Below are 15,414 nucleotides of genomic sequence, written 5' to 3' on the forward strand. Positions count from 1 at the left end.
AAAAAAAAAAAAAAAAAAAAGAAAAGAAATGTTGGGGAGTACCAGATAGCAGCAATGGTTATTTCCTGTTCAATTTGTATATGGGAGGGAAAAAAATAAGGTGTCTGTGTTCTGACCTTGTTGCTATTTACATTTGCAACAGCTTTAAGATGTCCCTTTCAGTATTTGCACTTCTGAAACATCCCCGTTGGACTATCTGGGCCAGTGTTTTGATTCTGCTTTGTGCTATTTTGCAGCCCCAGCATTAGTTCTTCCAGCGTTATCTCTCCACCCACACTTGCTTAGGCATCCTATTTTGAAAGTGGTGAAGACACTTTCTGTTTGGAGTCGTCTTTGGGTGGTGTCCCTATGGACAGCCCCGTCACTGATAACCATGCAGAGTAGGTGTGGGCATCAGTGGGAAGTGAGACTCTGTGAAGGTCCCCCAGACTCGAAAGGTCCAGGGCATAGCTAGCGAGGCAGCACACCCTGCCTTGGTTTCCGTCCAGGACTCTGCCGTGGGAATCTAACCAATTCTTTTTGACTCTAGTAAACATCAGGGTGCAGTGACTGGGAGTCTGCTGATAACCCTGAGAAAACAGACTGAGGCCTCCAGCTGAATGGGATGGAGCTGAGAGGGAGAAGGGACCATCTGGGAGGCTCTGTATGTCACCAGCTTAGAAATGTTTTCTCTAGGCACAGCTTTGTGGCTTGTGCATGAGCTAAGGGAGAGTGGGTTGTGGGTATTTGAGTGGGACAATTGTAAAAATAACCTCTGGAGGAAAAATTAACATAGAATATATTCTATTGTCTTTTTCAAAAATAAAACAACATTTTATGTGGTTCTATTGCTTTGGACCATCTGTCATCCAGAGACTTATTCCATGCACATAAAACACATGTGAGTGCCTCTGTTACCTATAACTACTTCTTCTTCTTCTTCTTATAATGATAATAATAATAATAATAATAATAATAATAATAATAATAATAATTATTATTATTATTATTATTTTGTACTGGGGATTGAATCCAGGGGCATTTTACCCCTGAGCTACTTCCCCATCCCTTTTCATTTTGAGGCAGAGTCTCATTGAATTGCTTTAGGCTGGCCTTGAACTTGTGATCCTCCTGCCTTGGCATCCTCAGTTACTGGGATTATGGGCATGTGCCACTGCACCCAGCTATCTGTAACTTTTTAGGGTGTTTGGGGGCTGTGGAGGAATCTCTGGCATGTGACCCCCCTCTCTAGTAGTGGGGCCAGGCCTGATAAGGGGCTGGCTGCAGGTGGACAAAAGGTGTCCTCTGCCTGCCCTGGTCCTTGATCATTTCTGGTCTTCACCTCCAAAGAATTCGAGGAATAGGGAAGATTTCTCTTCTGAACACTGAATACCTATTTACCCGAGTTTTTCTCCTTTTTGCCAATTTACCTGCTGTTGTATATGTGAAGTAGTGTGTCCTGATGTCTATGGTCATCCAAGTGTATAATCTTTCTCTCCTGAGAAAGAATCAGCGTGTCAGACTGTAAGCAGGTGGGGAAAGTGACAGGTGTCCCTTCCCAGGTTTGGCATTTTCAAGTTTGTCTGTCCAGGGCTGTTTCTGTTTTCAGTGTTGCCCCAGCAATCCTTCCTGGGCCATCCTTGGAGTCCTGTGAGTCCCTGCAAATTTACCTCCCTCTTCTCTGTAGCTCCCCTTGAGTTACCAGGCTCTTTGATCTAACAGAGTTACCCTCTGGTCTGTAGGGAGTGTCCTGTTCTGTTGCTTTATCAACAGATCAACACTCCTGATCTTCCAGCCACCAGAGCGAATCCCAGGAGCCATTCCTTTATTCTGTGAACAAAGCATGTACCTTAGGTATCAGAATCAGAATCATTCCATTCCTAAAAACCTCTCTATTGTGCCAGGAATTTTTTTTTTCCTCTCAGTGCTTCTCAGGCAAGCTGACCAACTGACTCCTTCCACTTTGGGCTTCTCTCTCTTGTGGACTTGCTTTCTCAGAAATCATTCCCGCCCTGCAACCCAGCCAGCATCATGGAGTTCCCTTAAAAGTTGGGAGGCCTTCATCTTGCAGCCATTGTTCCTTTAAAACAAAGATTACCATTAACAAGTAGCAGGTCTGTCCTTAATTGCAATTCTGATTGCTCCAACCAGGCTAGATATACCCCCCAGATCTGTGAGAGAGCCAGTTTCTGTTCTGAGGGCTGTTAGATACTTCACTTCCACATGCTGCCCTGCCTGTAGCACCTGCTCTGGCCCCACTCCACTCAGGACAACCTAGCCTATCTAGCAAACTTCTGCCCTACCATCTTATTAAATCATCTTCCTATTTTACTTCTGTTTATTTCCATCTCCTTCTATGAATGCCTGAGCAACTAGCTCTTCTGAAAATCCTCCCTCCTCTCTGAATATATACCTGCCAGAGCTGACGACCTTCTAGCAGCCTCAAATCCTATCTCTGCCATTTACCAGCCGTGCGTCCTGGGCAGTTCACAATTTGCCTATCTTCTTTGTTCCCAGTTTCCTCATCTGTCAAGGAAGGGATAATGACATTTCCTTTACTGAACTTCTGTAGAAACAAAATGGATTGATCCAGATCGAGTCCTGACAGCCCTGTCTCACTGTGTACCTGGAATGCTACCAAATACAGCTTAGTGGCCGAACATTAAATCTCACTTGGTGTCCCCTGGCATGGCTTCGGCTATGCAAAGCACCTCTGGAGGGCCCTGCCTTTGCCAGTACCTGATGGGGAGCTTCTGGGGAAGTGGTAAAATTTACCCTGTGAGAAAGGATGTGGGCAGAACTAGAAGATGTTTATGTTATGAAACAACCAATACATAGCCCTATTGAGAAGTGGGATTTCTCAGACACCACTGCCAACAAGTTATCTCCCCTGGGGTCTCCCTGAGGGCCACCTCTAAACCACCATGGCATTTCTTGCTTCACTAGAATCTGCACAAAAGCAAGGAGCGGAGGGCGGCTGACTCAAGCTTGGTTGTCTTCCACGTGGGCAGTGGGGACAGGAGCCAGTGGAATGGTGAAGTACCACAGTCATAGTTCACAGAAGTTTGCTTTTTCTTGTTTTGATTAGGGTCCAATAAGATCTTTGTTCTACAGAAGACTGCTTTAGTAGTGGTAAGAACTGGTCCTCCAGTGCACATGAGGGTTTGTGATGTTCTCACTAGCCTCTCCCCACCTCCCACCCACCATGACACCAGGGCTTGGTAGAGGGAGTCACCATTTTCAAGAGTGGTCTGGAGCCAAGGACCTGGAGTCAATACACTCTGTCTCTTCTGAACCTTATCAATTTGTTCAAAAGGAACAGTTGTAGCTTCCTCATACTCACTCCTTTTGGGGATTAAATGAGAATCCATGTGAAGTGGCTCATTCAGTAGTTTGCTTTTCTACACCCCTCTACATGCTTCATTTTATAAGTGAATAAGAAATAGGCCTGGGCACACCTATAATCCTAGTGGCTCAGGAGGATCAGGAGTTAGTTCAAAGCCAGCCTTAGCAACTCAGTGAGACCCTGTCTGAATAAAATACAGAAAAGGGCTGGGGTTGTGGCTCAGTGGTTGAGTGCCCTTGAGTTCAATCCTTGGTCCAAAAAAAAGAAAAAAGGAAGAAGAAGAAATAGAAATAGGCCTGGAGATGTACCACCCATTCTCTCGACTCACTAAGGAAAGTCAAGCAAGGTTATGATGAAGTCCATTGCCAACCATTCTTACTTCTGCTTAAATTCTCTAGCTTTTTATATGCAATGAAATAATCTTTTGTTGCCCAAAGCATCTTATGTTGCACATGGGGAGAGGAATCTGTGTAGAAGAGGTGGGGGAGGAAGACCCACAGGCACCCGAGTCCCTCTGGGCCAGGAGTCAGGGCTGGCAGGTGTCTTTGTTCTACACACAGATGTTCCTTACACTGGAGTCGGTGTCCAGGCTTAGTCCACTGCCCATGGATGGCCCCTTCCCTGATCTAGGAAGATCCACATTTTTGAGGTCATATCTAGAATAGTGAAAGGAAATTTTGTAACCAAAGGAATGTTGAAATGTGTGTGTGTTTCTTTTTAAACCTGCAGTAGGGGCAGAAGTAGAGGGTGCTGCACAGTTGCCTCTGGGCTGGATGGAGGGCTTCAGTACCTTAGAGTCTCCACTCAAGCCTCAGTTTCCCTGAACTTTGGACAATCACTTCTATAGCTTTCACGTTAAATACGACAGACTTGAATATTCCATCTTTAACTGTGTAGGTGTGTCTCCGCGTGTACCCAAACCCTTTGTATGATTTCCATGTCTAATGCCAGGCACAGAAGAGAGGAATCAAGGTCAGTAGGAGTCTTATCTCCAACTGGTGCATCTGCCTGTCACTCATGCCCACCTGAGTCCCCTTGCGACTTTGTAGTCTGTCACCCTTGTTTCTGGAGTTAATTGGCGGTCCAAGGATCTACATAAGCTATGTTGCAGAATAGAAATAGCTTTTCTCCCCTACTAAGGCACAAAACATAGGCTTTTAGATCAACCTGCCTTGCACAGCTCTGTCCCAAGCAGTAGGAAATATTAAGTTCGACATCCGCCTTGTGCTCGGGGAGCTTAGTTTAACCTTCTGGCCTAGTTTTTCTCTTCCTTTCCACTTTTGCTGCTCTTTCTGCAAACCTGTTTTCTTCTGATGTGTGTGTATTCTGCATTTCTGCTACAGCCAGATAACAGGGAACCCAAGGGTTCCTAAGATAGTTGTTCATCAGGAGTCAAACCTTGCAGAAGATTAACTAGCTTGAACGGAGTAGGCAGCTGGTTTTTCTGGCTTCTCTGAAGTACCTGGATTTGCAAATCAATGACAAGTGTGGTTTCCACCTTTGCCAACTTCTTTGCAAAACCACAGCGAATCTTCATCTTAAATGCTGGTCTGAATTTGTTAGACTTCGAATTAATTTGTTTTTCTAGCCACTATTTTGTTCAATTCTGCTAACTGGGATTGGCCTTTAACCAGAGCCTTTCAGGAGTGGGGAATGTGTGTTTCATGTGATTCTTTTATGTGGGGATTATAGCAATGTTGATTTAAAGTGGATAATTAAAACTAAAACTGTTCAACGAAGCTCCAGTGTATTATATAAGCACTAAGGGCCTTATAACTTGGATTTATTTTTGTAAGACCAGTGTTTGTCTAAGTAATTTGAAAATGTACTTGTGGTATTTGAAATCATTTGAAATCATTGGGTTGAGTGGAAATGAAGAATTTCTCTTTAATAGATACAAAGTGCTTATTTTAGGGTTTTTCTAAGGAATTATGATTTTAATATGAACCTGGTCTAAACTCATTTCTTCAATTGGTTCAGCTTCTCTATACCTAAATTACAATAAATTGAGAGAATTAAAAACTACACCATGACTTGGCCATTGTCCATATGCCACACTGTGCTTTTATATGGACTCCTTTTTTTTCCCCCAAAAAGTTAACTCCATTATTCACCATGTATGGGAGAAGTTGGCATGGAAGATGCCAACTACTGGAACCTTGGATTCCTGGAAAGTATTTATTGTATTTATTAAAGTTCTTGCAAATGTAGCCAGTCATCCACATAACGATATCACAAGGGGAGTTATAATATGTTTGAAGTAAAAATAGCAGTTCTGTGAAAGTGGAAGACATTGTTGGATAATACAGAAGGGTTAGATGAGATGGCTTACTCATTATGTTGAGTTTTGGTTTTTTGAAAAAATAAACAATGGATATATTTTTAAAGTACATAAGTAGAAACTTGACTGAAAGACCTTCCAGAGGAAAAATAGTCCCTCCCCTTGCCACACCTGTGGAGAGCAATATTTGTGGGCTGGCAGGAGAGCTTCCAAGTGTGACTTTTGGTCCATGGATATGAGAATAGTGGGGATAGGCTGGGGACTGAATAAATGAAATAAGGTAGAAATGGCTGGAAGGCTCTTAAGGGAAATTTTTGGAATTTACATTCTGATATTTAAATTTTTCATCAACTTATTCCCATATAGGCTCCAAATTCAAAGGGTACAAAATAATTTTTTTTCCTCTGTCTCCCAAACTATTGGTGGCATTTCATGTAGACTGAGTTACTTCTGGTATATCTTTGCAGAGACTTTATGTGCTTGTATAAGCACAAACTTGTACACATACTTGTACTTGCTTTTCTATTCATGAGCCTTGAGTGTTTCACATTCGTGGAGATTCTTTTGAACAATTGCACATGTTTATTTACTGTTGTGCGTGTACATCAAATCATTTAACCATCTTTTATTGATGAATAACTTGCAGCTTTCTAAATAATTCTCCAGTGAATATCTCTGTGCATACTTGCAAGTATACTCAGAGGATAGAATTCAAAGTAGTCTTAGTTGATGTAGAATTGCTTCATCAAAGAGTATGTCCACTTAAGTTTCGCATTCTTTCGAGAGAACCTCTGGGCAGTAGGCTGGAGATGTCTGCTTTCCCATATGTCAGACTTAATGATCTTTGCCAATATGATAGATGAAAATGATAATTAGGGTTTTAGTTTACCCATATCTTAAGTAAGGATGAAGATACTATGTGTTTGAGTCCCTGTTCATGTTCTTTGCCCCTCATCTGTTGGATTCTGGTATTTCTCACTAGTAGGAGTTTCTGAGGAAATTAATATTTTGCCTAACATTAAAAATATTTTCCTAGATATGTTATCTAGCTTCTTTATGGTGTTTTTACTATCAGGACACTTATTTGTTATATTGTCAAATCTATCAATTTTTGTGGCTTTTAGGTTTCATTTGCTAATTTAGAAAGGATTGCCATCTCTGTGTATGCATATGTAGGTCTATGTGTTTTTATTTCCCCAGTACTCTTAGAACTTCATCCTTTTATATTTAAGTCTTTGATTTAACCATCTGTATCCTAGTTTGGCTTGAGAGAGGGAGTCACCTTTATTATTTCTTGTTTAACTCTAGATGACCCATTCAGATATCTGGGGTTTTGTTTTTCCTTCCCTGTTTTGAAATGCTTCCTTCATGTTATTCTCAACCTCCTCCTGTATTTGATTTTATGTCTAGATTTTTAAAATTCTGTCCTAACAATTTCTCTTTTTGTGCTGATAACATGCTGTTTGGTCATTCTGGCCTTAGGATGCCTCTTACAGGCTAAGTAGTTACACATGTTTCCTAACTTTTTCCTGGCTATTACTGCCCCTTTTCTCATTTGAACCTTGCAAAATCTCAGTCTCAAACAGATCCTGACTTTGAATTTACTAAAAGTCGCAGATTTTTAAATATATGAAAATTACTCACATATGTTCCTTTTGTTCCTAAAGAAAGAGATTTAGGTTTTAGATGCTCTCTGGTCTCAGACGCTCTCCTCTCAGTTTGAGAACATGTTCTAGCATAGTAGTTCTGACTTTAGCCCTACATGACCTCTTTAATTTTTTAACAATCTTTTAAAAAAGGTATGAGTCAAAAGTCATTCCTAAAGTTCTGTGCAAAATTACCAAGGTTCTTCCTAAAGGTTTTCTTCAATTGTTAAGTGATAGCATTGCGGCTTCTCAGTCGTATGATACCTGCAATACACCTCTCATACCTGTAGGATACACATGAACGTCCAACACCCAACAAGATAACAGCGTAAAGCAGGCGGTATTTCTGTAGTTCCAACACATGTCACCAAATCATGGAGAGTCTAGCTGTGTCTCAAACCAAGGCCTGAACCCTGCCTTCGTGTAAGCATTTGACTCATTTGAGGCACAGGTGTGTTGTATGCTATCATAAAAGGGGCCACAACTGAGTATACAGAGAACATGGAGAAAAGAGAACACTAACGTCCTAAATCAAGCTTGAAACCTATTTCCAGCCATACTAGCCGTTAAGTATTCTATCACAGACTTTGCTTGGTACCTGTAACTTAGCAGCGCCTTGGTAGGAGGATCTAAATAGCCTGGAGCTTTATAAAGCTGTTCAAAGAAGCTTGAGGTAAACTTGTATCTTCTTGGCATCAAACTTGTTCTTCTGTAGCAAGCAAGAACCCTCTAGGGTCTGCCTGGAGCCTGCTCTACTCTTGTGGTCAAGCTCCCCATTATCAGCTGAGTGGATTCCTTGTGCCTTGACTCAGATCCTAAAGGGCCACCATGATCTGGCCTGAAGAGTGGCTCATGGGGCCACTGGACACTTGCCATTTCTAGCTCGAGCTGCTTTCCTTTCCTGAACCCCAGCTGAAAGCTCATTTTCCTTCCTTGTTGGCTTGTGTCCCGTCCCTGGAAATGAACTCTCTCGTGGCCTTGCTGTTCACCCCAGTCAAGGGACCTTCTCTCTTCTGCCTTCATGTTACATTTACTTCATGATGGGGAGTTCCTGGGGGCTCTTCTCTGTGTGCCTGGCAGTGCCCGGACACTGAGTGACAACCCTGGGGAATCCCTGGCACCTGGGCAAGGCCAGAAATCCATGTTGGAACCAGGGAGAATGCCCGCCGATGTGCATTCAAAAGCAGCAGCTTCCAGATAATGAAACGGCCCTGGGGTGGATTTTGTGTGAGGGGGGGCGGGGAGTCAGAAAGAGCAGGGTGGGAAAGCTATTCTTGGTGAAATCTGAGGACAGCCCTGTACATGGAAACACCCTCTATTTCAGCTTTTTTTCCTCATCTAGCTAACCTTCTCCTCACAGGGGTCCACAGGCACTTTTTAACACATGCGTATTTGTTTCTGTATATTAGGTTTGTATACATTAGGATTTCCAGGGACCTGTTGTGTGTGTCTCCTTTCTTTGAAAAGTGCGACACAGTTGAAAATTACTTTGGAAACTTTGTGGTTCTAGCAAGTGCCGTGTGAGAAGCGATGTTTGTCTCACATTACTCAGTGATAATACTTTGTTCTTTTTGCATAGTTTCAAGGTGCTCTTTTTCAAAATACAGTTGAATGATCCCACTGCCCAGAGGGTGTTTGCCATGTACCATGCTGAGCATCCTTGAGGGAAGGATGGTTTCCAGTACATAGTTGACCTTTGATTGACCAGAAATTTTGCCCTTGAAACAACTCCTCAGATCTGTCCTGGATGATGGAAGAATTTGTTATAGGACAGGCTGCTCCCTTAAGTGAAAGGAACATGGGAATCTTGCTAAGGAAGTGTGCTTTGTTGTAGCAGAGAATGGTCAGACTCCCACTTTTTGGTGAGGCTGTAATCCAGAGTTGAGACTGTCTTTTCATGGGGTGAAGACTCTATGCATGTGGGCGTGTGTGTGTGTGTCTGTGTGTTCTGTGTGGGTGTTCTGTACAGTTTATATATCAACCAGTTCAAGATGTGGTTAGGAACCCAAAGCAAGAGAGGTAACTTTCACAGAAACCAGGGAAAATTAGCCAAACATGCACCTTTTTTTTTTTTTTTTGGTCTTACAGGCTCCTTATTAAAGACTATTGTGTTTTGTTTACTTGGGTTTACTCAGTTTGCTTTTCTTCACACAAACCTAGCACCTCCCACCCCCACACAGACAAAACTAGCAAAACAGCAGCAGCAAAAACTAGAAACCCACACCAGACAAGGTGATGGCATCGTCCAGATTGGTATAGGATGGAGTCTGTGCATTTGTCCTCATTCCATGTAGGTACCATTCTTGACATATTTTTTAATTCAGTTAATCCCAGTGGCTCACAACAACAGAGTCGGGTGCGATCGATTGCAGTGTCACAGGAGAATGTTCAGACATTAATCGGTATCTGTGAGCGCTTTGAGATGCTGTGCCGTGTTAAGGTGAATCCTAACTGTTTCTCACCCCTCGCTTTCAGTTTCCCCGGCCAGAACATCCCCCCGACGATGGCCGAGGACAGCAGCAGTACCAGGGAGTGCGTGTCCTTCAGTGTGCTCAACTGGGATCAGGTCAGCCGGCTGCATGAGGTCCTGACTGAGGTCGTGCCCATCCACGGACGAGGCAACTTTCCAACCTTGGAGATAACCCTGAAGGACATCGTCCAGACCGTCCGCAGCCGGCTGGAGGAGGCAGGCATCAAAGTGCAGGACGTCCGGCTGAACGGCTCTGCAGCTGGACACGTTTTGGTCAAAGACAACGGCTTGGGTTGCAAAGACCTGGACCTGATCTTCCACGTGGCTCTTCCCACCGAGGCAGAATTTCAGCTGGTCAGAGATGTGGTTCTGTGTTCCCTTCTGAACTTCCTGCCCGAGGGCGTGAACAAGCTCAAGATCAGCCCCGTCACTCTCAAGGAGGCCTATGTGCAGAAGCTGGTGAAGGTTTGCACGGACACAGACCGCTGGAGCCTGATTTCCCTCTCCAACAAGAACGGGAGGAACGTGGAGCTCAAGTTTGTCGACTCCATCCGGCGTCAGTTTGAGTTTAGTGTGGACTCTTTCCAAATCATCCTGGATTCTTTGCTTTTCTTCTACGATTGCTCCAATAACCCCATCTCTGAGCACTTCCACCCCACCGTGATCGGGGAGAGCATGTACGGGGACTTTGAGGAAGCCTTTGACCATCTGCAGAACAGACTGATCGCCACCAAGAACCCAGAAGAAATCCGAGGCGGGGGACTTCTTAAGTATAGCAACCTTCTTGTGCGGGACTTCAGGCCCACGGACCAGGAGGAAATCAAAACTCTGGAGCGTTACATGTGCTCCAGGTTTTTCATTGACTTCCCAGACATCCTCGAACAGCAAAGGAAGTTGGAGACCTACCTTCAAAACCACTTCGCTGAAGAAGAGAGAAGCAAGTATGACTACCTCATGATCCTTCGCAGGGTGGTGAACGAGAGCACCGTGTGCCTCATGGGCCACGAACGCAGGCAGACCCTGAACCTCATCTCTCTCCTGGCCTTGCGCGTGCTGGCAGAACAGAACATCATCCCCAACGCCACCAACGTCACCTGTTACTACCAGCCAGCTCCTTACGTCAGCGATGGCAACTTCAACAACTACTACATTGCCCATCCTCCAGTTACCTACAGCCAGCCTTACCCTACCTGGCTGCCCTGTAACTAACCTTGAGACCTGAGGGTTCCTGCAGTGGGAACCCTGTAGGGCAAAGGCTCTCAGGTAGGGGAGCCTCCTCCTAGATGTAGGTGTTTGGCTTTTAAAGGGGAACTCAGCTCTGATTCTGCTTTTTTTTTTTTTTTTTTCCTTTGTGTACCCATTGGAATGGGTCTGCAGTATATCATGAGCCAACCCTAAAAAAAAAAAAAAAAGACCCATATAACAGTGCCACTTTGGAAAATGCTATAGGAAGTGTGACCTATCCACATCTTTCCAAGATAGACACTAACATGTCACATCCCAAAGGTCAGCACATGGGGTTTTGAGCTCTGTGCAATACTTGGGATTGGGAGTGCTTGGGCAGCAGATGAGAAGTTTTAAGCTACTTCTTCTCAGCTGAGCCTGGAGGAGGCTATGTTGGCCCTCACTCGGGATTCTCAGCAATGACACGAACCTATGTTGTGCTGATAATCTCTCTTCTTGTGTCAGTTTTAGTCAGGCAGAAAACGATAAACATGAGGGTGCTCTTGTGACTTAATTTTTGTTCACAGGACTAAATTGCATATGTCTAGTTCCTGTCAGCAGAGCTGAGAATTTCTTTCATCAATAAACCAAAGCCAATAGCTGGAGACTTGAGATCTGGTTGGAAGTGGTTTATGGTTTAGATGCTGGGCTATCTTGAGAAATTATGAAATATTGCTGAGAAAAAAAAAGATGACCTTTTCTTGAAATGTAACTTGAAAACAAAATAAAATGTGGAACATAATGTTAAAGTAGAATTGTGGTGGTGGTGAGGGGGGTGGTGGACTGTAAATAGGAAACGTGAATGTCCTTTTTCTTTCTTTTTCTTTAAGGAATTCTTATTGAATGACACTTTTCGTCCTCAGCTCTCTCGTGGATGACTTTTGTGTTGCTCCTCCTAAGTACTGTGAGTGCTGTTTCTGGACTCGTTGTTGTAACTGATGTAAGGGTTTTCCCATGTTTTAATTGGAAACCCATGTTTTTCTGGAGTACTTTGGCTATTTTTTTGTTTGTTTGTTTGTTTTCTTTACTTTTGAAAAACAAAAAAGTGATTTTCTTCTCCAGGTATTCTTTGACAGCTAATGAATTCAGGAATTTCAGTAGAATTGAGTGACCTGTGGAAGTGCTTAGATTCTAACCTGTCCCTGTGCCACACGAAGGTGGGGGTTTAGCATTAAGTCTGGCCTTGTGTGCTTTGGTGCTCTCAAGGCAGTTTGAAATCATTCCAGTGTATTTGAGGAAGCATGGGGTGAGTGAAGAATTATCTTCCTTATTCTGGTAGATTTGACCATACTTGTTTATATTCTGCACTTTAGAAGGAAAACAGTGTTAAACTCTAGTCTAAAGCAAGCTTAGTCAATGGGAGAGATCTAGCCTACATATTGCTTTCCAGAGTAGCTTTAGATTGTATGCTTTAAAAAAAAATTTGTGTGTGTGTGTGGGGGGGGGGGGATTTTTTTAGAAAGCCTCACTTTATGGTATCAAGAGCAAAAGACAACTCAGTATTGCCTACCAGCTTGATTTCTCAAGTGATTGAATCAACCCCTTGCTCCTGATTTATGTTTTCTCCTGTGGCTGTAACAATGCGATGCCCTAAATGATTGCTTTCTCCTTGCTTTAAGCAATGAAGTTATCTTAGTGCAGAAATGCTTAGTAGAAAAACGAGTGGTTGACCTTTTTCTAAAGAGGTGTCTTCAGGTTTCTTCTGGAATGTGATCTGTTGGTCCTCTTAAGGAAGACAAGATTGACATGACTGAAACCCCAGGCTTAGCTGGGACCCATGTTGTGCTACATTAGGTGAAAAGAAGCCACTTCTTAGTGGAACCAGCTTCTGTTTTCCTGGGAACCGTAGTTATATTTGAATTCACTGGCTTCGAGTGAAGCTCTAGGAGGGGGACCGAGGACCTGGGGTGCTTCAGTGTTAAAAGGTGGGCAGTGATCCTGACTTTGAAAACTACCCGGTCATTCATGACCTTAAAATGCTGCCATTGTGGTCAGATGACAACATATTTGCACAAAACATGACAAACTTGTTTAACCAAAGCTTTTGGAGTGTGATGAAGCCGCCACCAACATCAGCACTTGGCTGAGAGAAATCAGTATTGCTTCGGCTTAGGAGGGTCGGGAACCAGCGAGGCCCCGGAGGAAGATAGGATCTGCATCAATTAATTAAATTTCCAGTTTGTCCTTGGAGTTTTTTCTGCTTTGTATACATATTTTCCAATCTGTAACAGTCCTTCCTTGAGGACAAAGACAGGCACAGGAGTCGAGAGAAATCCCCACCGCCCCCCGCCCAGCCTTTCATCGCCATTGTATGGCGGGGTCTTGCTGGTCTTTTCACCTGACTTTTTTAGTCATTCCAGTTGTATTTTTGTAGTTTGAAAACAGAGACATGTTGTAGAACCATCAGGGTAAAAAGCTTCATGGATCTCGGCTGTACTTTTAAAGCACAACCCCTGGACTCCCGGTGTCTCCATCTGCTCTCTGAGCCTTTTGCCAGCCAGGTAACCTTGACTTTCAGATGTCTGGAAATTCCATCTGCTTTTCATACTGCTCGCACAAGCACCAGATACCCTGAACTTAGTACTGAGTCCAGTGGTTCCTATTTGTGTGTGTGTGTGTGTGTGTGTGTGTGTGGAGTAACATGAAACTTAGCAGTGGCAGGGGGCACTGGAGTTCAAGAGCAAGCTCTAATCTAAATCTAAGCAGTCTTTCATTTGCCTCAGAACTCTGAACTGCTTTCTGATGCCCGTTCTCTCAGCTCCTCCTTGAAGTAAAGTGGAGCAGGGTGAAAATGTACCTTTTCCCCTGGGGACAGATGAAGGGCACTCACTAGCTCCCTGGTCTCGAGTTTCAGTCTCACTCTTGAACCTTACCTTGGCAATGAGACACTATTTCCCACTCAATAATTTCAATGCTGAAACGAAACTCTTTTATCACTACTACCACCTTCAGATCAGAGTGCCTGATGACTGCATGTGTGATGTAGCATAGCCACACCTGGGGGCCTGGCAGGTGGGAGAGTTGGGGGGAAAGATGATGCTGGGTTCCTGATACATGGTACACGCTGGTTTGGCACTCAGTCCCCAGCCCCCCGCAGTTTGATTCACATTGGGGATTGGAGTCGCAGCAAGTTCGGTGTGAACCTGTGTTTTGTGGAGACATGTTCAAAATCAGATTGCTAAAGGCCTGGCCCTGCTTGTCCTTCAGCCTCACCTCTGCTCCTAGCCCCTGACCTTCACGGTAGGTCAGGCTTTCAACCAGCACTGCTTAGCTGCGGGAAATAGTACCACTCACAAGCAACTTCCTAACTTTAGGAATAACTTCTTACTAGTGAACTTTCTGGTCCTGGTGCCTGGTTTTAGAATGCTACTGTGTTCTTAGCTCAAACATCCTCTTCTGGAGTGTGGCTTAAAGTACAGTGATCTAATCTGAGAAGAGACCCTGATGTTCACCACGGCCATTACTTGCTGGCATCAGATTTGGGGCTCTGCACTAGGGAAAACTCTTTGGACGGATTCTGTGAGTTGGAGGAATTTCCATTTTCCAAGGTTAGATTCAGATCCTTAACCTGGCAAAGAATAGAACTTCACAGCTGACTTTGGAACATATTCTTATTTCAATCAATTGAATTCAGAGGACCAAAAGAGGGGTGTTGAAGAGAGGAATTTGAAAAATACCTGGCAACGTTTTGGGATTATTTGTGGAGATCTCTAAGGAAAGAAAGGGCCCTTTTTGTGAGTTCAGGTGCCTACATCTTGTTTACCTATCACTTTTTAAATACATATATATAGTTTAAGTGTAAGCTAAAGAAAATGCTTGGAGTTTTGCCTGGGCTATTATTGAGAGTTGGTACAAATTCTTTGTGTGTGTGTGTGTGTGTGTGTGTGTGCACGCGCGCACATAAGAAGGTGAGATGACCATCTACTAAAGAGGAAGTAGTTAAATAACCTGGATCTGTGGCCATTTTTAAAAACTCCAACTCGAGCTATATCTGATCTGTTGTTTTCTTTTTCTTTTTTTTTGTGGATGAGAATTTAATTTTCCTAAAGCAGCATAAAAATATATCAAAATTAATGGATTAAAAGTAAGATGTCCAGCTGACTAAGTTGGAAGCCCTTTTGTTATATGTTTGCACAGCCTTGAAGTTTTTTCTTAGCTGTGCCTAGGCTGTGTCCTTTTCCTCTTTGGTCATGATCTCTCACCTTCTTGATGCAGATTGAGATCACTTGTCAATGCAAATGTGTTAGAACTTGATGAAATAAAGCTTTGAGTTTGAGAAATAAAGATATATTTAAAAAAAAAAAAACCTTTTGTCAGTGATGCTTATTGCTTTGTTTCTCCTCAATGGTAAACTTATTTTAGGTTTCAGGGCACAGAAAGAAATGGGCAGTTATCACCATTATGGATGCTGCTCTCAGAGGAGAGGCATGTGTGGTTACATTGGAGGCCATGAATCCCTTTTCCAAGG

General features: G+C 43.4%; 1 protein-coding gene across 4 annotated transcripts in view; it reads left to right on the top strand.

Annotated features, from left to right (window-relative positions):
• The window catches only part of Tent5c (terminal nucleotidyltransferase 5C), a 21,300-nt gene extending 6,416 nt beyond the window's left edge, over positions 1-14,884 (top strand). For 3 of the 4 annotated variants that reach the window (XM_048814577.1, XM_015502234.2, XM_048814576.1), the window contains exon 2: positions 9,728-14,884. In XM_048814577.1, coding sequence (XP_048670534.1) covers positions 9,756-10,931 — 1,176 coding nt within the window. In that variant the 5' untranslated portion in view covers positions 9,728-9,755 and the 3' untranslated portion in view covers positions 10,932-14,884. Of the gene's footprint in view, positions 1-9,519; positions 9,543-9,727 lie in introns of those variants that run through there. The other variant, XM_048814575.1, reaches the window with a different exon arrangement.
• Positions 14,885-15,414: the final 530 nt, after the last annotated feature.

This window comes from Marmota marmota, unplaced genomic scaffold (genome assembly GCF_001458135.2).
Source record: "Marmota marmota marmota unplaced genomic scaffold, marMar, whole genome shotgun sequence".
In the NCBI taxonomy this organism is placed as follows: domain Eukaryota; kingdom Metazoa; phylum Chordata; class Mammalia; order Rodentia; family Sciuridae; genus Marmota; species Marmota marmota.